This window comes from Struthio camelus, chromosome 1 (genome assembly GCF_040807025.1).
Source record: "Struthio camelus isolate bStrCam1 chromosome 1, bStrCam1.hap1, whole genome shotgun sequence".
NCBI lineage: Eukaryota > Metazoa > Chordata > Aves > Struthioniformes > Struthionidae > Struthio > Struthio camelus.
In genome coordinates, this window is record NC_090942.1 from 76,387,249 (window position 1) to 76,410,157 (window position 22,909).

Sequence of the window (22,909 nt, forward strand, 5' to 3'; positions counted from 1 at the left end):
AAAGATGTTGAGTGATGCAATATTAACAAAAAGACAAATTATGAGAAACAACCCTTTTCCTTTTGGTAACAAACATGGCACATTTAATTTCCTCTTTGCCTCTAGTGGCAAAGCGGTGCTTAACAAACCCTTCTTTCAAAGCTTTAAACCAATGGCTATAAAACAGAGCACAGCTGGTAAAGTGAATATTTTGTTGCTGACATATAGATTTATTACCTCACTGGAATTACCTTGGATAGCTAAAAAAAATAAATTATGCCATCAGTGGTATAATTGTCATCCTGCAATTTCAGTGCGGTTAAAAGGCATAGCATCAGCTGTGAGCTGATAATGAATATATCAAGGCTCCCTTCCGCTTACAAAATGAATGTGATAATATCCCCTAGCCCCTTTATGTTCCCCTTTTCAAATATAACTGTCCAAGAGGGACCATGAGGAACTCCCCAGCCTGGCAAAGACAGGGAGAACTGGAGAGAGGGAACGTACCCGGTGAACCTGACCTTCACTAAGAAAATTCTTTTCACCTCCCATACCAAAGTCTTCCCCAGGAACTAAATCCTTTTCAGTGTCTGTTCTTCAAACTATGTATTTGAGATCTCCTTCGATATTATACCTTGGATGTCATCTGAGAGACTCACTCTGCCAGGCAGCCTATCCTAACCAGATCCGATGGGGCAGTGAGCAGCCTGAGTTGTTTGGAGAGGATCTATCCCTCATCATACCTTGGCCCTGAAATGACTGGACCAACCAGCTTCATTAGGCCAAATGTCTGGGCCAGAGAACGCCACTGCAATGCGGATTAGCTTCACCAGCTCACTGGGACTGCTGTCTCTAACTAGATGTACAGTGTTACAGTTTTCCATATGATTTTTTTAAGCCACAAAAACCAAGATGTTTGAATTTCTGTAGTCCCTTCTCCCCGTGCATTTCCTCATGGCATGGCAGTGTCACAGCATCGAACACTGTTCCAGGGTCATTTGCAATCCTTTCCCTTGGGATACTGAGGGACGCACTGTTCCTCTCCTGGGACAATGAAGCAGGTTCGCCTTCCCTTGGCAAATAAACAGTGAGCGGCAGCCAAGTGTAACAACACAGGAGTAATTAGGAGACTGAATGCTGCAACACAAGTGGTCTAAAGAGAGAGCTACAGCAGGTGCACAACTTAACAGAGTGTGAATTTTGTAGAGGATGAACCGAACCAGGAAACATGAAAGAATGGCATTTGGGGATTTGGTGGCAGAGGAACAGCGCAAGGGGCAATGAGTACCATAAGCCGGGAACTAGACATGTTGGGCTTTATTTCTCTGGGCTGGAGCCGTTGTTAGATCTAACATTCAGAGTGGCAGCCGAACTGGCAGCCGCAGGGTGAACAGACTGTGTTGAAGCTGCTTTTCAGTGATGTGTCAACAAGCCAGTCTGTTTCTTAGATCAGACTGATGGTTGCTTTTTCTGTTGCTAGGATCTGGGCTCCTTAAAAGGGGCTTTTTGAGAGCCTTTAGGAGGGGCCCTTACGCTGCTGAAATCCAGTGGGATCATGTGACTAATTCTTTGGAAACTACTGTCTACACCGTGGTAGCACTCCTCAAGCACTCAGCAGGGGAAAATGCTCCAAGGGATCCCTCCAGGAGAGTGTCTCTTGGGCAGACAAAGTCTCTGGCCCTGTGGCACCCTGACCTCTGGGAAAGTCCACCTCCATCAGTCATTAAGTGGCCTTAAGTAGTTCACCCTGATGCACCAGCTCTGCTCTGTTGGTTAATGAAGTCCTGGGCTCTCCCTACCTTTTGCTGTGTCATGGCTGTACCGCTGACAAGAGAAAACCTACATCCAAAAATCCGCAGTGAAGTGGTCCAAAAGCTCTTCTGAGATGGGGGAAGCCCTGAATTCAAACCCACCCTCCCCAAATCAGGGCAAGGATTTTAATCATAGCTTTCCACTTAGCAGGGTGGCTGGATTTCCAGGCAGTGGTGGGGAGGAGGGACGTGCTCTGTCAATAAATCCTGCTGTCTAACATGTTTACTGACACCCATATGGGAACAGAAGAGGAGGACTTGAAGCTGGTGGCTAGCACATGCTCCAAAGGGGTGGAACAGCAGAGGCCACTGCTCACCACATATCTACCCCATATCGTATGTAGAAGAGCTTCAGCAAGAGGGCCAGAGGGAAACTGAGCACAAAACATGGTCTAATTTGTTTGAAGCGGATCAGTACGTTCAGAAACAACTGGGAGGACAGACACGCATGCATAAGCACAGACGGAGGTCACATCAGCCTCTTTTTCCTGGAAGACCAGGCTAATTCCACACTTTCACATTTTTTTTCCCTTCAGCCTCCTGTTTAGGACAGGAGGAGTTAGCTGAACTCCTTTCAGAGAGCAGTCAGAAATCAGATTGGCGTCTTTCCCTGTGTTCTAATCTCTTGGGTAAATTTGATCCTAATTCATCAATACTTTTGGAGATAATCAAAATTGCACTTTCTGGAAAAGGAATGTAAACTTCTCCCAACTAGGGGCACACGAGTGCAGCTGGAATAAGCTACTCCCAAACTCTTCATTGCAGTGCTGTACCAAAGCTAAATGTTTTGATTTGGTTCAATAGGCAGCAATGAAACATTTCGACCGAAAGTGTTTGTTTAGGTCGAATGAAACATCTCGACCTTTCCGAACACACTGTTCCACGAGCAGCTGAATTAATGAAGCCTGGTTTCTAATGACTTTTTCCCTTCATTCTCCTCCTCCATCCCCCCGCCCACAGCCCACATCACCGCTGCATGATGTGGATTCTCTGATGGCTAATAAATGGGAAGGGGCTGGGGGGCAAGATATATCAACCTTTTATTCCATAGGAGCACTAACAGAATCTCTCACCCCAACTGACTGTCAGTCTTTACAAACCATGTAGGACCTCATCCCTGAGGAAACTATCCCCATGACAATTTCAGAGGGAGAAACCGGCCCATGTATTTCAAAGTTATTAAGGTCGTTAGAGAAATGGGCACACATACACACCAGTATAAATACATACCACAATAACAAAAAATTGGAATTTTTTGTTTTCCCCCAAAATGTCAATGTTTCTATTTTTATCACTGTGCCACTCTTTGCAGGATGGTGTGTAAATCCCATAATATGTTTAGCAACATTGCTCTGATCTCCATAAACACAATTAAAGAGCATTTAAAAATCTTTGGGGACAAATATGCTTTAGAAGGATTCACAAATGTAGCATCACCACAGAGGAACATAACAGAGTCTTATCCTCCTTCTCCCATGAACCTCTCTCCCTCGAAGGGGTGCTGACACAAATCCCTAACCAGCAGCATAGCTTCTTCTCTGACTTGCCTTGTCTTTTTGGGGGACACCAAGAGATCCTGTGCTGCAAGACTGCTAGTGACAGCCAGCTGCCCTCTGTCTCACTATGCAATGTTGGGGAAAAATGACACAGCAGAGGGAGGCAGAGGGCACAGACTCTCTATGGACATTCAGGCTACTCTCAGTCCTGGCTGTGATCTGTATAGCCTCAAGAAACTATAGCAGAGGGAAAAGTCGAATGCTTACTGCTCAACAGCTTATCCTGGTCCAGTCACTGCTCCCAGCACATGTACATACAGCTTTTTACAAACTTTCTCCAGGCTTCAGCACTGCTTGGAGCACAGTTACAGATTTTTCTACACAGGAAAGCTAACCTTATTATAATATAAGGTATGAAAATATAAGACCCTTTTTATATATGGATTCCTTATTGTGGCTATAACAATAGTGAAACACAAGGGAATAATAACACTTAGCCCAGAGAAAACAGAAATACTCCCTACCACCTGAGGCCCCACTAGTCACACTCCTGTTTAGAGGCAGCTGATCAGTCCCAAGCAGAGGGAGGATGTGAAATGGGAAGTTAGCTGCTTTGTTCCATTAGTTGAAATGCAATCAAAGCCTCCTCTCCAGCCATGGGGTTATATTGCCATACTGTGTGCACAGGGAACGTATGAAGGGCTGTGTTTTCCTGTCCTAACTAAGCACCAGCCAAGAGTCTCCAGAGGCTTACCTACGGCTCTTCTCCAGGAAGCCTGAGCCAGGTCAGCAGGTCGCACCAGGCTGGAGGCGTCTGTGGTCTCCACGGCAGAGGCAGGATGAGATGAGTCCATAGAGCACATGTCTGAAAAGCACCTTGACCTATCTGCTGCTGTGGAGTGTAGAGTAATAGAGCCGGGGATTGATTGCTCAGAAGACAGCTGGAAGGACATTGTCTCTGTTCTGCAGGAAAAAATGACTCTTTAGTAATTTATCAGGAAAATGGTCTTTAAAACAGAGGACCAAAGCACACATTGACCTCTTCAAATACTAAATAAATAGGTAAATGCAAGCAGGATCTCACAAGGGACAGGCCACATCAGGGCTAACCTGGAAAGTGACATCCCAATGTATTCCTCATTTTAAAGTGGATACACTTCTAGCTGAGTAGCACTGCACCACAATACAGCCAGAAAACCTATCCTCAGTTCTGAGCAATATGCTTGCACCATCTAATGTGTCTACACACTGGGCTGACGACTTGTCACATCCTGCCATCTGGGTAGGTCCATATCTGTGATTAGATCTCTGGGTTCCTTTAGGCTATCAAAGCTGCCAGATAATGGCAGCTTTGACTGCAACCTATTACTCTAATTCTCTTCTGCATATTATCATGGGCAGAAGCAGACAGACTCAGGCATGTAGTGCCTGCTTTCTGGGCCAGATGAACCTAAGCCATTTCCCACCTGGAAGCCACCTTGCCAAGTCAGCACAGCACAATGTCCTAACTAATATACCTGCTTATCGTAACAGGGCTACGCAGCTTTTGGATCAAACTAGCTTATGTCCATCCTGCTGGGAGCACAGGCAGAGGAATTTGGGTTTATTTGTGTTTATTTTTCCTAGACATGCTTCCAGGTGCCAACTGTGTGTACTGCTTCCTGAAAAGGACGACAAGACTGTGGTTGGAGAGGCACCTGACAATTTGCCAGCACAGCTAAGCTGCAGTGCCATGCAGTTTGTAAACATCTTCCACCATGATTTGATAGGATTTGCCGTGTTCCCATATACTAAGCCCTTCAGCTGAAAGTCTTCGTCCTCCTCTTGAGGTTAAATAGTTATGGGGGTCCTTTTAAGTCATCCAGAGGACCTTGCATAATTCCTTCACGTGGCACTGAAAGCTGCTGCTGGAGAGTCAGGACGGCAAGAGGGGTTCAGGGGAGGGAAGAGGTGAACAGTGGTGCTGTCCCCAGGCTAGTCTCGGCTTGTGGGACAGGATATGAGGGGCCATTGCAAAGGGGCGAGCTACATATCTTGTGAGGACAGTGCGCTGCCCAAGCAAGAGTTGTTCTCTGCAGTATAATTTCTCTGTTTCGCTCAAGGCTTCAGTCCTTTGCAGCACCTATCAGACTGGCTGTGGCATGGCAACTCAATGAGCCTTAAGTGGCCATTTAAAGCATGGAGGCATGTAACTATCACATCCAGGTCTGGCAGTCTGATATAACTTACATCCTTATGCACCTTTTAAAGGAACTTATGTGACTGGAGACAGCACTTGGGCATGTGCATAGCTATGTGCCTGTAAACACAGAGGCACTGTCTGCAGGCACCCACAGCAACTGTCACTCTCTGGATTTTCCCAGATTTACGCCATGAAACAGGACAGCAGGAGGCTCTCCACAGTTCAGGATTGATACGTGTAGGACTTTTTTAATTAGAAAATTCACAGCTCAATAGCATCAGTTGAAAACCACAAAGGAAAAAAAAAAGCGTCTTTGTATTTCTGCCTGTAAATACTCCCAAGAACACTATTTTTAGTCATGGCAACACAGCTGAAGCTGACAGTATACAACCTGGTTTTCAGGCCTCAGTGGCAGGAAGAGGGTTTCTTTCCCAAGCATCTGGCTTTCATCCGGGTGGATACACTTGGTCAAGCCATTTATTTTATGAACTCCACCTGCATGTATGTGTATATGCTTCTCACTCGGTGTGGGCAGGTAGAAGTGAGTGTTTGCTGTACGCTGAAGAATTTTAAAATGAACTTAATTACCTCCTGCTTTCAGCTACCGCAGTACAAGTCCACAGCAATTTCAATAACTTCAGTGAAATCACTTGTAAGCTCATACAGGTGTAAACGACAGCAAAGCTGAATGCAAAGCAAGGCTCTTTTCAGTATCAGCCCACAGGAAATATGTAGAGAGATTGGCAACCCTCTTATTCTAATACCTAATAAAAACTCTGCTTGTGCAATGAATGACATCTACAAGTATTAGGCACAGAACCATATTGTGAAATCTAAAGTGCAGTTAAATTTGTTCCGGTCTTAGTACTAGACAGAAAAAGAGGATGTTAAACTGTCTACCTCACCTGCCATTCCTCCGAGTACAAATCCTAATGCTTGTGTTGCATGTTGTGATTAAACAGAGGAGTGCACCAGCCTCCCAGCGTTGCAAGAGGCGGCTGATGACAGCAGTAGTACTGTGGATGACACATCACAACCAAAATCACTAGAATTTGTTTTCCACACCAATTTCTGCAGTTTCCAGTCAAAAACCCTGTGTTGATTAAAATGGCTTGGAAGCTCTTTAACACATCAACTTGCATATGGTCCCAGCAGACAGAAAAGGATAAGCTGTATGGCTTGCTTTATATAATATATAAATATTTATATTATATTATACTATATTCTATTCTATTCTATTCTATTCTATTCTATTCTATTCTATTCTATTATGTATTATACCATACTACAGATGTGCACAAACATATACTTATATAGATATATATTTGTGAATGAATGGGTGAATTCTTAGCAAGGTTCAGCAGACCCTGCACTGCTGCATGAAATCAGCAAATTATGTTACTCTCATCTGTGGGAGGGAAATCAGATCAGTGAAATAGCTTTGTACTTGAGAACTTGATCCTTGCTCCTCTAGACTTTCTGATCAAAAGAGAACCAGTGGGCTTATGTTAACTGGTGTGTAGGTAGCCCTTTAAGTTATCCATTCCCTTTGTCAATGATTTCAACTGGACCTTTGATTTTGTGGGTTTTGGTACCACAGATAGCTAGTGACCCCCTTTCCCTCTACCCTAGTTTACACATCTCAGGTATATGCAATTTCCAACTACAGTGAGAAACAAGAGTATCATACCTGTGAAAATTTTGTCTACTATAGGATATAACACAGTTCAGCTACTGACTGCCAGCTGGAACCTGAGCATAAATGGTTCTTGTTGCGTTAATACAGAAAGCAGAATGAAAATGGGGTTGGCAATAGCAGTAATTTCTCTCATGACTGTTCCTCCCCTGCCTTCTGCTGGTCCAGCCCTTGCTCTCCAGGCACAGCCTTGCCCTGCTCTCAGACCAGGAAACTGTTCTCTTTAGCACTAGATGTGTCAGGAATGAAATAAGGAGAGGTGGCCCCTTTAGGAGGTTAGGTGTCAGCTTCAGCAGTGCCAGGTGATTGTCCCCACTCTCCAGAGTTTACCTGGAGACGTGAAGGGCTCCTTGAGTTAGTCAGGAATAGCTCAGAGAGAGACGGGGTGAGGGCAGGTTAGCAAACCTATATCGGCTGTTTTGCCTTGGCAGACTCTCCATGGCTCCCAAACGAAGGATTTGTGGCGATTTAGCATACAGAGGATTGGGAGCTGGCTAGGAAAAACAAAAGGGAGAAGCTAAGAGGGCTGATTTGGGCCTTTCTGAACTTTATAGTAACAGAACAACCTCCCCCAAAGGTGACAGATATTAATAAAAGTCTCATAGTGTGAAAACTGTGTAACTGAGTGAGAAGGAGAAACTGAGAGTATAGCAAGTAAGCATAGTACTAGAATTAAAACTGCTGGATTGGGGCAAGCTGGAAGCCTGAGAAAAACGGGGATCCGATGCAAGCTCTGCCACATAGGCTCACGGATACTTCTAAAATAAACATGGACCAAAGTTTCAACAGCGTGTCAACACCAAGCTCCACTCTGTGAGGTCAGACAGGACAATAAGGGACTCTCCAGAAAGGAAGAACCACAGGAAGCAAAAGTGTGTCTACCACTTCTGTTGTTTCAGTGGCTCTTCAAACAACAAGAAAATGAAATTCTATGCCATCTTAAGTGATGCCTTTACAAACCTGATATTCTTTTTCCTGAGGCGAAGGACTAACAGTTGTGGCAGGGAGAGCTTCCTTTGTCTGTTCTAAAACTCACAAAAACTAGGCCTGACATCTGCATATGCAAATATAGTTTTAAAAGGGATGTACAGCAAAACAGGAAATAATGTAAACAGTGACTGATTTTCTTCATTCATCTTCCCCACCTGTTTTCTCCTCCAGGCATGTTTCTAGGTGACTTGATTTCACTTTCCAGGAAGACGTGTTCCTCCTGAGCATCCTTCAGTGCTTCCTTCTTGGCGAGAAGATCTTGTTTCTCCTGAGAAAGAAGTCACGTGAAATCAGACGGAGAATGGTTTTGAAGCTCGTGACTGTATGACACCAGAAAGCCTAACACAGACTTCAAATTTGTCTGAAAAATGAGAATTTCATTCATATTTTGATCACCGTGCCAAAGGAACTCCAAACGTTATTATAAGCCTGGCTACCTATAATATGGATTTTATGAGCCAGACAGGATGATGTCTTTGTGAATTGCAATGTTTCAAAAGAAGTGGTTCATTCAGTTGTTAAATCTTAACATTCAGCCAGTTGCCATCAGTTTCTCAAATAATCGTGTATTTATATTTGTCTTTTAACTAATGGCAAGATCATATATATTCAATAGCCAATGTAGTTAAACACAGTGCAAGAAAGATAAACAAAGCTAATGTTTCAGAGTATTAGTTGATTCTACAGGGGTCGGAACTTCTCTCACATGTATATACATACACAGAAGAAGTTCCTAAAATAAATATATAGTGGGGTGCACTTAAAAAACAATAAGAAACAGCAACCCCAAATCCTATCAGAAGAAACCAATCTCACAACTCTTAACCAGTGAAAAAATGAGATTTGGCATCGCCTTCCACAGCATAGTTTCATCACTCTGTGGGAAGATGTTTGTCACAGCATAGAGTGAGCTATTTAAGTACACGATGTCAAACAGGCACACAAACATGCACTGTATGTTGCCTCGACCAATTGGACAAAATGTGTTATGGAAATGTGTTGACATCTCCTAACAAATTATGCACTGAACGCTTCTGAAGAAGGATAATGCCAGTGCTCTTATTGGGTAAAAATGTATATCCGGGTACCTGCTATTGCACAGGGAAAAAAAGTTGCATGGGCTCTTGGGAAAGCAGTATTCTGCATTACTGAACAGAAAGAGCAGCATAAGGCACCCTGTGCACAGCAGACAGCTCTCCTAACACGCTGCAAACTGGGAAGCTGTCTGCCTCTCCCAAGTAGGGCCAATATGTCTCAGGTACAACTGGGACACTGGGTACACCCGAAAGCTTTGGCATGAACAGGACTTTGGAAGCACCAACACCCATCAACCATTACCACAGGGAATTATTTGAGATGCAGGAACAATTTGTTCATTGAGTGTCTTGACCTTCATTACTCACTACTTTTCACATAAGGTAATATTCTGGAAATCTGCATGTGAATGGAGCTGCTTCTTCAGCTCGAGTAGGAAAGGTCAGTGCCCTGTTGCTCAACATCATACTTTTAGTGCCATCATTTTTCTTCAACCATGAGAAAAACTTTCAGAATTTTATCACAGTGGCATCCCAAATGATTTGTGCAATCAGTAACACAAACTACGGTTTCAAAGATTAAGATACTCCATATTAATTATGTACACACAGTACATGGCAGTTTAAACATTTCTAGAAAACAAATCTTAAATCCAACTTGTTTGTATAGACCCTGGAGATCTCTTCCTCCTCCAGAATAAATAAGCAGGTCTACTTACATCTATGCAGTTCGATCACTGCCAAATCAGTATATGTGAGAAGAAGTGAACTTGTGACTGTTACGCTATGCTCTACTTGGTAGCATGAGCTTTGCAATATAAATATTTTGAAAAAAGAACAACCAACTCAATGCTAAAATAACAAAACTTTGGTCAGGGTTGGGGATCTAATAAAGGAATTTTTGCAACATAAAATCCAGTAGTGCCACCGTAAACTTGTAAACAGAATTAGTCTAGGTCAAAAGATTCATCACAAATGCCAAACATATAATTCTTAACACATAAACAGGGACAAAAAATAAACTCAAGAGTCATGATTTCCACTTCTAGGAAAGATGATTTATCTAGCTAACGTAAAGAAAGCGTTGCCTTTGTTCTGATTGGAGTGATGCCATTTATGACCTCATTTTAAGAAAAAAATCTAGGCTATTGTTCATACATTTCTGAGTCACTGGGAGGAACCAAAAGAACTGAACTGGGTAGCCTCTGGGAGAGCCAAACCTGAGAACGTTTCCAGTTTTAACTCCCCCATAGGTTTTTCTGACTCTCCTTCTGCAAAATAATGACAGCATGTCTGCAAAGCCCCAGCTGTAACACTACCGCTGCCAAGCCAACCTCCTTTTCCTCTTGAAAGGGGTGCCCTGGGCCCGAGCTGGCTCACCCGTCGAGTTTGGGCAAGCCACCCCTGACAACAGTGGTCTCCACTGCAAGATCCCATAAGTGCTGCCAACCTGCCCACCCCGCTGCCTGTCACATCCCTCCTTGCACTGCTTTTTTTTTTTTTTCCATTTGCTTGACCAATGAGATACAGCTCCGTTTTGGTTTAAAAGTGCCATAGAGAGGAAGTAAGAGTTTATTTAAAAGAACGGGCCCCCTCTATCCGTCTGTAAGCTGCACACTTGCAAGAGCGAGGGCAGAGCTGCAGTCCCGGGTATCCCCTGCTCCTCCCATCAAGCCTCAAGGGGGCTGAGGAAACTCCACTTCTCCTCCTGTTTGGAGGGTCTTTATTATTTAGATGTGAAGTTGTTGAACGTGATGGATTATCTCAGTGAGGATCATGCTGCTTTTGACGCTGCTGGTTCCAAATGTCTGGAATACCCAAAGAGGGCCCTGTTTAGCATTTCCAAGAAGTTATGAGCTATTTTTTCATATGCTTTTTTTTCACAGCATTTATTCCAACAATTTGGGAGTTAACCGTTTTAATCTAAAGGAAGGGGAATGCAGGGAAACCGCTGTCCCTGTTGACCAGCTGTGACTGAACTGGAGCAACCAAAAAGAGAAATGATACGAGGCTCAGTACAGTTCAACGACTTCCATTTCAGCCCAATTCCCGATGGCTGCTTAGCTGAGCAGAGGACAAGGCTGCAGACCCCCCGAGCCATGCCACTTGCATAAAACAGACATAAATGTGGTGAGGAGGCGCCGAACCAACCGCTCCTACATACAGGGAAAAGCGACTTTTCGCTGCCACACCATCCCACTGCCACCACGCACGCAAGGACTGTCCTCAGGCCCCTGCCCTGGGACATAGCCAAGGGCAGGACTGGGGGAGTGAAACAATCCTTCAGTCCACCTATCCTTCCCTCACTCCTCCAGAACTGTTCTGGGGACTGCACAGCAGCATTCGTGGGTCTGGGCCATGAATCCCCATTGACAAAATGCACCCTCGAAATCAAACTCAAAGCTTCTGATTTCTTGATTCTACCCTGCAAGCTGAAAAACAGGACAATAGTAATTAACCCTGCCTCCTAAATACTAGTTACAAAGGCTTAGATTTGATATCCAAAAGTTCATTTCTAGTGAACTTAATTAACCTCAAAGCCTAGTCTTATTTCACTTCAAGACTTATTGTTAGACAGAAGAAAAATATTTGATACCTAGATTTGAAACACAAACGTAATCCAAGGACAGATGAGTTGCAAGGTAAAGGAGTCATCTGTTTGATACAGCAAATATTTTGTTTGAGTGCACAGTTATTTCATTTTAATTTTGTATTTTTGAACTATCATTATTTACTCACTTTGCTAATACTTTATTATAGACAGCACAGCTCCTGGGAGAGTTATATATGACAATAATATCATGTATATTTTTAAATCCTACATATATGCCCTCACCTAAGGGGCAGCTCAGGTTAATCAAACGCTGATTGTGTGTTCAGTTCAGCTGCACGTTCCAGACGGGGCTACATTCACAGCTTCCAGGGTAAAAATTCATCTTGCTCTCACTAGTTGTTTTCTAATCAGCGGATAGTCCAATTCAGCTGATTGCTCTCCCTGACCATCCTATGGCTGACTGCTTCCTTTGCCACCTAATCACACTAATTGACCTCTTAGTCAAAAATATTCCAGGTTTCAGTGCTCTACTCACAGCTAATTGCACTCTAATGGATAATTTTGGCTTAGCACTCAGTGCATATTTCCAATACAGAGGCACCGAGAACAGTGTCTTGGGAGGTTTTTTAATTTAGAGTTTTAGCGGAAATAATCTGTATGAAGGAGCGGCACGTGGTCACACCATCACACGCTAGCTAGCTAGGCAGGCATGGCAATTAACTGAGGGGGTCTATTCAAGAGTTTGGGTACAGGGTGCTATTCAGTAGGTATACATTCACATAATACAGTAGCTCAAATCCCATCCTATCAACCCGATTCTGTGCTGCCCAATCCCAAACCAGTATCCAACCATAGAAAGAAGATGCACTGAATTACTGACCTCTCTGGTCATCTCTCCCAGTTACCAAAATTCAGTTCTGCTAGAAGCAGCCCGGCGTATTCCCAGTGGCTAATGCAGAGATGCTGACTCCAACACCTCAGCTGCTCGCTGCACCACACTTGCAGAGGGATACATTTGGAAGTGCCATCCAAAATGCAAGTCATTAGCAGCCAGTGACAGCTGGATTAGGCTATAATTTAAAAGTGGGATGTATAGTAGATGCTCAGCTGTCATTAAACATTAAAATAATACTGTGTGTATAATTTGCACAAACAGCAGGGAGCAATTTGAACAGTGCTGAGAAAGTCATATTTGTCAAGAAAAGTATATGTTGTCAGATAACAGGAATTAATTTGGAAAAGTGCATTCTAGTCAACACTTTGTTTCCATTATGTGCTGCTAGGGTAAATTAAATGCTATATAAAGTTTCTCTGAGATTGTTAAAGGCTTGCTTGCTATCAAGAAATTAGTTTCTTAAGAATAGCTATCTCTGAAAAATCAAAGTTGTTCAGCATGTGAAAATAGCAAGCAGTTTTCTGACTGGAAAAATATAAGGATCTTTATAGTTAGACGTTTATCTAGGTTTCTGCTATAGGCCTGGTTATAAAGGCATATAGTTTTGCATACATGATCTCATTCCAGATGACTCTTCAGAAATGTGAGGCACATCAGACAACATGCTTAGGAGGCACAAAAATTCAAAATCTGGAAAGCATTATAGCTGCAGAGCTTTCCCAAGACAGTGACTCGTACTATCCTGTAGTTAGTGCAAACCCAGAAACTTCACTCCCATACTCAAAGGTGGAGCTACCTGAAAATCTTCCTGCAACTTAATGACTTTCCAGAGGTGGGTAGCTGTGCAGCCAGCCCTGCACAAGAGGAGCCAACACCCATCTCTGAATTCAGGGCAACACACCAGCGGGCTGAAAAGGGTCTGCACCATGCATACTGTGGCAAATACAATCATTTAGGCCCTTGGATTTGCTAGATAAGATTGGTATCAACTTCACAGAGTCTGCAAGGCTCTTTCATCGGCTATAAGCAGGGCTCTCTATTCCCCGACAAATAGGACTTCAAATCCTCAGCAATGATCCTTTGTTTCTACAGCTCTTCCGTGAAATGCAATGGAAATTCTGCAGTAGCTTTAGCTGCATTAAAAAAATGACTCTTTTGTTGATTTGTATATTAGGGTAGAGGTAGGGCTTGGTGGGGCTGAGAGTTTAAAGGAAGACATGGCAGCAATACAGGTCCAGTGTGCATCATTTTGCGCATGCCCCTTTGGGAAACATTTGCGAGGAATACTCTTCTTTTTCTTTTTTTCTTTTTGTCTTTTTTTTTTTTTCGTATCTGATATCTTCATTTTTATCCAGCTATTAAACCTTACAGTTTAGCAATGGGCTTTCAGTGACATTCTCTAACATCTGGAAATCTAGGTTTAGATAAAAATTTGAAATTTGGTTCTGACTAGTTTCTGAAAAAGAATACTGTTTTGGTTCAGAGTATTTCTTCTTAACTTTCACCTGGTCTTTAAACTAATATCAGCAATAATAATACCAATAATCTGATAATTTATCCTCATTCCATGGAGTCTGAAGGGACAGCAGAGGGCATATGTGAACTTGCAACAAAGAAAAGCCTATTAAAAAGAGCAAGTTTTTAAAAATACAAACTTTGGCATCTTCTTCTGGGATATTAAGAATTGAAGTATAATATTAGTCTTGTCCGGATAACTATAACTTGGCAACAATGGTGGGTCAGCCACTACAGGTGATATTAGAAATTAAATGGACAAAACAGCTTCATAATACCATGCGTCAGCAGGAGAAAAAAGAAAAACAATACATGAATCTGAAATCTCACCATTATGAGAAAATTTAATACCCAACTAACAACCCTCACTGACACCTCATCTCCTCTGCCAAGGTCCTGCGATTAGGCAGGAGAAGGCACCATGCTCAGCTGAAGGAGATGGATGAGGGCCAACTCATGATCAATGCAGTTGTTGGCTGTTGAGGTCTTAGCCTACTGCAGCATAATTTGGTTCAATAAACTTGCATGTTCAAAGCTTGTCACCACCTCTGGTATCTTCAGAGAGCGCCTGTAGCATCCTGACATTTCAGGGTGCCTACCTAGGCTGAAGGCTGTCCCGTTTCCAGACTGCCTTCATGTAGACCTGTGAAATGGTCTAGACGGAAATGCTTTGCTAAATTGAGGACATAAGCACAGAAGAAAGGGACCAGCCAGTCTTGCTTGGGGAAAAGCATTTGGGGCTGAAACAATATGCCAGCATATTATGTTGTGATTTGTTTTTTCTAATTCTGATGGATTTTCTCCTCAGAAAAGTGCTGCAGAAGTATCTTCAGGACTCAGTGTACCAGTAGAAGCAGTGACAGTTTTGAGAGCGCTTTTATCATGCAGTCTCTGTATTTATCCAGCTTTCTGCGTGGATGTGCAGGTTCGGTTGAGCTCTGGGTTGCTATGGCTACTCCCTTAGCAGTACCTGAGCCAGCGGTAGTCAAAAGATAGCCTGGGAGATGCTTATATGAATTGCAGTCAGCACAATTAACGCAAGGCAGACCTTTCTGAGTCATGAGTGAACTGTGACTAAAAACACACTATAGGAAGATTATCGTTTGGGACTTGCAGTTCTGTAAGCACCTCTTGGAAGATGAAAGCGGCAAGATTTGGTTCATTTTTCTTCCAGTTCTATATCAGGTGGTCCAGAGAGCCAGGCCCTGCTTCAGTGCAGTATACTGTGTGGGGAGAGACAATAATGTAGCAGGAGGAGCATTAACAATATTGCTAAGACACACACCCGGCTCCAGGTATATTTGTCACTATTCACACTTTTTTTAACTTCTGTTTTTTAGAGGTGGCTTACTATCACCATTCCCTGCCTGATCTGTTTTGTTTTCAGGTGTCCAAGGGCTTTCAAAAAGCAAAACAAATAGTTTTACTTCTGAAATCTATAAAGCTTGAAATCAGATGATTATATTCAAGGCTCAGGTTGGCAGGAAAATTTCACTCACATGCACATGTCTGAGTAGAAGCAAGAGTCAAACTCAGAGGTATTTTAGTTTTCTATTTTTAAGTATTCCAGAGCACTAAGGCAATATTCAAAAGTCAGAGAGCAAAAAGGGGGTTTTCACCACAAGAGCAAAATACGCTATTTAAGTCCAAACCTTAAAACCTTTTTTGCGGAGCAGTTCTGCCTCCCATAAGCAGACTCGCTGACTTCAGCAGTCATTCTCATGAGCAAGGAGTACTCACCTGGCTGGGCATCTGGAGCGATGCGTACCTCATGATCCAAACCGATTTTTATATACCCTTTTGTCGCAGTGGCAGAACTTCAGGTTGCTCCACGGTTATGTGTGTATTATGGCAATGGGCAGGCAAGAATGATCTCAGGACCCTTGGCTTGCTCACTGGCTAACGGCCAGGATGGAAAACGTGACAGATGATATTGTTCGAGATCCCTGTTGCAACATCAGCACATATTGCCCTGTAGTTAAACACGCCATCTCCAGAAAGATAGGACGGTTAATTATTTTTCAAAACAGAAAAAAAAATTGAAACAAAATCTTGTTACAAGGTGAAGTGCAGATAAAAGCCTTTACATATGGTGGTTCTAGAAACATATATATACAAATAAATAAATAGGGAAGTTCTATCTCGTGCTGTAACTCTGTTTATGTTACTCGACTTAGTCAAGAAACAGCTAAAATGCTGAGGAAAATACAAGTTTTGGTTTTTTCTTTGAAAACCACAAAGTGAAAAAAAAAGTTGCCCTGATCAAAACCTACTGACCGGAAGTCTCAAACTAACAAATATTCACAAAGACAACTTTCTCCCAGGAGCAGTGGGAACTTCCGCTGTATCCTATCGATATAAACACAGGAGGAGAACTTGTGCTTTTCAGAATGGAACGAGACGCCTGACTTATAAAAGCACACCCCTATATCACTTCCCCTCCAGATTCCCATGACAGTTTCTTTGGATGTGTTATCATTTAAATGGGCTGCCCTCTCCTGAAATGCATTTTTCTCTCTGATGTTGCTTTTCATACTTTATTAGCTATTTCTCCAGTGCAATAAAAACTCACATTATAGTGTTGCAGAAAGCTATTACAGCGTTAATTTCTTTGTGCTGTGTTTGGTTACACCGCAGCAATCGTATTTTAAAAGATGAGGAACTTTTACTATATTATTGCTGTGAAGAGAACCATTATGACTATTTGTATTACATTTACTCCTAGAAGCCCTACTGCGATTGTACGAGGCAGTTCTGAAATCCACCGTATGAGACTAGTGACGCTCAGAAGCCCTTCCCTTCCTAACATACAAAGCAAACAAAGGCAGAGAGGCAACTCAGACAAGGAAACTCATGTAGCTTCCCCGAGGGAGGTACCTGTAGGAATTAAAACACATGTCCTGCCTCAGCTACAGTCCTTTATCCAATAAACTGAAAAGCATCCCTGCTTCTGCTCTATAGCTTGGCGTACTTTTGCTAACTTGTGCTCAAAAATCGTTTATCAGACCTTTAAGGTTACATCAGATAGCATGCAGGATACAGATCCGTTCCATTGGAATATACTTTTTAGTCATTAAAGGTTGCAAAAATTTCCAGAGCCTTCAGATCAGTTATTATAGGGGAGATGAAGAGAAATACGTGTGCATAAAATAATCTCTATGAGGAAAAGTCTTGCCGGCATTTGCAATTTCGTATGTTTCAGTGCTACCTGGTTCATTCCTCTTTCCATGTGGAAATTAAATCCTCAGCATAACCCAAAATGTAGTAGGCAATTTTATTGTTCCCATGTCCACCAACTGACCTGCTTCATGATTTGAAATAAGCCACTTCTTTAACTTACAAAACAACATTCACCAAAGCAAATTAAAACTGAATCCTGTTTCAGGAGCAATTTAGGTTCACAGGAACCTAATCTCTACTGGAAGTCAATAGGATGCAGGTTCCTGCTTCACAGGAACATCAGTTTCTCAGGGACTCTCATGTCTCTGCTTCCATGTACCCTCATTTATACAAGGACAATAACATCTTTAAACATCTCTCTAAAGCACTAAACAACCTATGAAAGTATCATCTAAATGTAAATTAGATGCAGAAAATCATAGGCAGATGCTTCTAGGCTTGCTAGAGCATATGTGTGCATGCACATGTGCACGTGTTTCAGATACTGTCTTGGTGCATTTTAATGCTGGCAAAGTATTATCTCAATTGGCCTTTTTTGATAGTAAATAATGACATTTACACAGCATTTTTGCTTGGCTTAAGGATATATTCTTCACTCAGTGTGCACTTAGGTTTTATTATTAACCTTGCAGAAATTGCGAAGCTGAATAGAAAGACAGGTTACATAGAGAAGTTGACAGAATAAGAAAATATTTTTCGTCAAAGGTTAATCAGAGTGAAAATTAGGTGATGAAAGTAAAAAGAGCATGTGGAAAGGATCGACATAATCTCAAGCACATTCTGCATCTTCAAAGAGTCTCTAAAACGCAGTAAGTGAAGTTCCTGCTCTCCTGGAACAGGAACAAGCTCAAAAACATATTATAGAAAGAATGGTATTTCCAGAAGATTTCACGAGTGACCTAAATCCTTTTCCACTGAGCACTGATGCCAGTAAGACCAGATGGTGTCCCACGCAGAACACTCTGGGGAACCATTCCATTTTACACCTCAGAAAATACCATAGCAGAGAGGCGAGGACAGCAAGAGTACCATATAAATAATGACGGGTTATCTTGATTAGCCTCTTGTACCAAGGAGTAGCTGCCATGGAGAAAGAAGCACGTGAGCATCAGTGCTGCCAATACCAACATCTTTAGCCTAGAAGACTAGAAGACTAGGCTGCAAAAGGTTGTCACTTTTCAGCTCTTTCCCCTCACAGCCACGTCTCCTTGCCCTCCCCGCTCTTTGGAGCCAGGAGGGAAGGAACAGGGATGCTGCGAGTAGCCAGTGTCCTCCTGAGCTTTGTCAAGCTGTTTCTCCCTGTCACGTATCGCAACGGAAGATTACTCCTCCCTTCAATATGCACAGCAATCCCTTTCTGTTGAATAATATTTAGCAATCTCTTTCTGTTTAATTCATATAGTGCACCCAACAACGTAACTATCTTCTCTTAGATGCTTGCCCAGCCTGGAGCCCTTGGGCAGGGGTATTCCTAAGGACGTGGTCTCAACCAAAAACATACGTTAAGACCCAATTTGTTGTGTGCCGAAAGAGGTCGTTATTAGTCCTCTCTAGTAACCAGCATAGGAAGTGCTGCTCAAGCCAATACATTGTTCCTTATGTAGTGAATTAGTGCCTTTCTCCCTTACGTACACTGTTAATCTGACCAGCTGGTGCATTACAATGAGACAGACTAAGACGGAGCAGGCACTTCCACATGTCCATCATTTAGCACCCAGTAAAAAATAAGTGTTCAGAAGCATTTTAAAATTATTAAAATTACTAGTATATTTCAAAAAATATCTGTATCAATTAGTTGCTAATAGTTGTTCCAAGTTGACTCAGAACTGATTTAATAATTTAACACTAATAACTTATTCAAAGAATTTAGCCTCTTTGTCTTTCTCTGGAATGACTTCTCAACAGTTAACCTCTTTTTCCATCCAGGCAAGGATCTTCAAATCTGTCTTTGAAATTACTTGAAATATTTCCCGCCCATGAAATGTTATTACTTTACAAGATTGATCCTACAGAGTTTATTACAAGTATTTTATGCTAAAAATTCAAGTACTGTCAAGAATTATGATGGGTAAAACGTATTAGAGTTTTATTTCTGTTCCTGCATTGACTGTCTTTCTTTTCACTGTAAGGAGTGCTTTAGAAAAACACTCCAACTCTGCATTTTTCAGGGACAGCCAGCAGCAGAGAGGGCAGAGGCAGCAGATAATTGGCGACTGGAATCTGGGAACACATCACAGCTTTTCCTCTCTGGATACAGAGGACTGGCTGAGATGGCATCACTAGAAAAAATAGGCTACTGTAAGATTAACAGTATTTGCAAGAAGATACAGCATTTTAGATATCACATTTTTTCCCCTTCCCACTGCAGGAAAATAATGGCAAAATCAAAAATACCTTGAAATCACTGGAATCCCTCAAGTCTTTCAGTTGGCTTCAGAGGGCTACTGATGTTGTCTGCGGTGCCAACACATAGAACTGCTTGGCAAATGTTGACATTTTGAGGACAGATAATGTATAAATGTTGAGTATTATACGTATAATGAACTTCACTTTGAACAGGGTCACAGAGAAATTAAAAACAGTTTTCTTTCTTTAGTCAGTCCATAGTAGTGACAAGTACTCAAATGAGCTGAAGAACAGAGGGATAAAGGCAAAGTAACCAGAACTGTGACCTTTCCATAATCCACCCAAAGGACACCCTGGTAGAGGATCCACAAAATGAGGAATCTGCGATCCATGTGACTTCAGTCCAGGCTGAAGTCTCACTATTAGCATATAAAGTGGTAGACCACAGACACAGCACTTGCTTCGAAAAGGGAAAAAAAATAAAACTAAATAGCAGCCATCATTCGTGGTTCTTAACGCCTGTCTGATATTAATTTCTCCCTGCTGAAAATGGATGAGCAGCATAATACCTACCCTGTTTTGCTAGAGATTTAACTTTGTATAACACTGCTAGACTGAGAAGGCACTGTGCTTTGATGGTCCTTCTGTTAATTATTTTAATACAACCTGAATTAAAATTTTGCTCATTAAATATTTCTAGAGATGAGATTGAGGCATGGTGTTTGGAGCTGGTTTAGGAGACGTTGCATCCAAGGTTTTGAGGCCGCTAGTTAGGATATAGGACGGAAGATAATGGCCGATGAACTACAGTGTCTTAAAAGAATCGTTTTACCTTTCTCTACCTTTGTTTCTCCATTTGAAATAAGAGATAATGACAGTGGTATGTTCCTTTGAAATGTAATTTGTGCAATTTGAGTTTGGCACCTGAAAATTATTCAGTGTTGTTCTTAGATCCACTTATGAGAGCGCTCTTGTCTGGCATTTGGGGGTTGGTCCATTTTTAACTTGTTCAGTTTTCAAAGATCTAAGCCATTAAAATAAACATTCAACTCTTCAGATAATTAGGATGCCAGCCAATACAGTCAGACCTACTGAAGAATAAAAACTTCACACCATGTATGTGTATTACTTGACAAATAAGCAAGTAATTCACAAGCAATAATATAAAGCATATAGGATGTCATCTTCTTTGTCTAAATGTATTGCAGCCGCACAAGTAGCAAGAAATTCAAGAAAAATAAAATAATTTTTCAAGGCTGGCATTTACTAGTCTAGATGCTTACTAGAGCAAGAAAGAAAGAATTCCGTAAGCCCTTGCAGAGAGCTAGAAATGTCAGTTACCTGCATTGCAGTTCTAGGTCTTGAACAGTCCCCGAACTCAGCACAGAAAACACAGGTCAAGGAAGAGGCTGGACTTAGACCCGGTCAACTTTACCTTGGCATGCAGGGAGAAATAAATTGCCCTTTCAGAGCTGCAATAACTTACATCCATTGACACTTCTGTCTGAAGCGGAAAGGGAGCAGAGCAGAGCTTGCATTTATCAGAGCAGCTCTTCCCGTCGTTCGGCCTCCTCTGAACCACACTCCTTTCCCCTGAAGGCTCAGTCTAGCCTAGAACCACTAAGAAAACATTATTAGACTATGCTGTGGAATGATTTATGTTTATATACATATGGTGGGTGTGTGTATCCATATAAAAATCTGTTTCATGCCCATTAATCAAACATGCCTGTGATGGAATATAAAATGTACCACTGATTGCAGCAACTCTGAAATGAAAGTTTTCCGCTCTTGAAAATAAACTGAAGCCTCACTGCAGCAAAATGGCTGGCTAATTATTTATATGTCGTTAAGCAGGGGTTTTGTCAGCATGTAAAGACCCAAATTCCCAGGTAACTGCAGCCCGATTTCAGTGCGAGCTGGGCACCAGAGTCTCTCTGATGGAGCAGAGAACCTCTAGGTGCTTACAGCCTAAACAGACAGCAGACTCGGAAAGGGAGGAGGCAGCAGCCTTTATGATATTTTAACTTATTAATAAAGGCCTTGAACAGCTTGCTGGGCCAGTGGAGCTTGGGAATGTCATTTAGTGCTTGCAAGGCAGAAAAGGAGAGGTTCTTCATAGATGAAGATCAAAGTGGCTCAGAGCTAGAACGTGCTCTGTGCTGCTTTTTGTTTCTACTCCAGCAGAAAGCAATGAGAGGCAGCAGGTCATTTGTGAAGGTAGCCTGGAAGCGGGGTACAGAGAGCTATGGGGCTGCTGCCACACCACGGCTGGGTTAGTCATTTCTTCTACCAATACTACAGAAATGTCAGGTCTCTGTTCTCTGCAGGTGTGCTGAGGTGAGCAAAAAAGATCTCTTGCCCGAATGTTGCTCTTTGTTGTGAGGAGTAAATCTCTTCCAATGTGATTTATGAAATGAATGAGGGGGGACAGAGTGGAAAGAGACAGGCAGAAGCTGCTCTTTGCGGGAGGGCTTGGTTAAAGGACATTCTTGTAGGCAGCAACTGTGGTGAAGAGGGGTTGGACCAGACCTTTTATAAGGAAGTGAGGAAAAAGAGAAAAGATAAAGCAATTGCCTCTTTTTCCCCCTATTCCCCCAGTAACCCTTTCCAAACTTGTAGTGGTTTGGATTCTGTTCAAGGCTTGGATAAACCCATTCCTAATTTAAAATAACAGAACAATAGTGTCCACTTGGCTCAGCTGCAGACTTTATGGATTTTTATTACCAGTGACTGGAGCCCAAGATGAGTGAATTGTAAATAAGGAGAAATGAAACACAATAAAATAGTCTCCAGAGATTTACCTAGAAAACATCTGGAGTTTTGGCTCTAACGTATAGAAATCTATACCAAAGGGAACACAACGTATTACTGTGAAGTGTAGTAAGAAATAGCACAGATAAATGAGAAGTTAAGGCCTCTTGTATATCACAATAAGATATTTCACCTCCTTTGGGTGGTGTGAGTTTCTAATACTCTCAAGTCTCGCCAAATATTTCATTGTTACCTTATTAGATGTTCTTGGTTTACTACCTTTTGCTTCGTAAAGCACTGATTTAGTGTCACTTAATTTAATTTTTAAAAGCATAACCAGATGTCCTGTTCATTTAGCATATGAGAAAACAATATCGGAAACATGTGTTTTTATGCATTCCAGCACAGAAACTAAGATTTCATTCTCTTGCTAAAAAAACCTTGCTTCTGAAATAAGCTCCCCTTTTATCTTTGACA

The 22,909-nt window shown here is 42.1% G+C and overlaps 1 protein-coding gene across 1 annotated transcript in view; it reads right to left on the bottom strand.

Annotated features, from left to right (window-relative positions):
* Positions 1-22,909, bottom strand: part of LMNTD1 (lamin tail domain containing 1) — a 75,120-nt gene that overhangs the window by 10,300 nt on the left and 41,911 nt on the right. The window contains exons 2-3 of the mRNA XM_068936391.1: positions 8,310-8,422; positions 4,041-4,249 (exon numbers count right to left, since the gene is read on the bottom strand). Of these exons, the coding sequence (XP_068792492.1) occupies positions 4,041-4,249; positions 8,310-8,329 (229 nt within the window). The 5' untranslated portion in view covers positions 8,330-8,422. The remainder of the gene's footprint in view (positions 1-4,040; positions 4,250-8,309; positions 8,423-22,909) is intronic.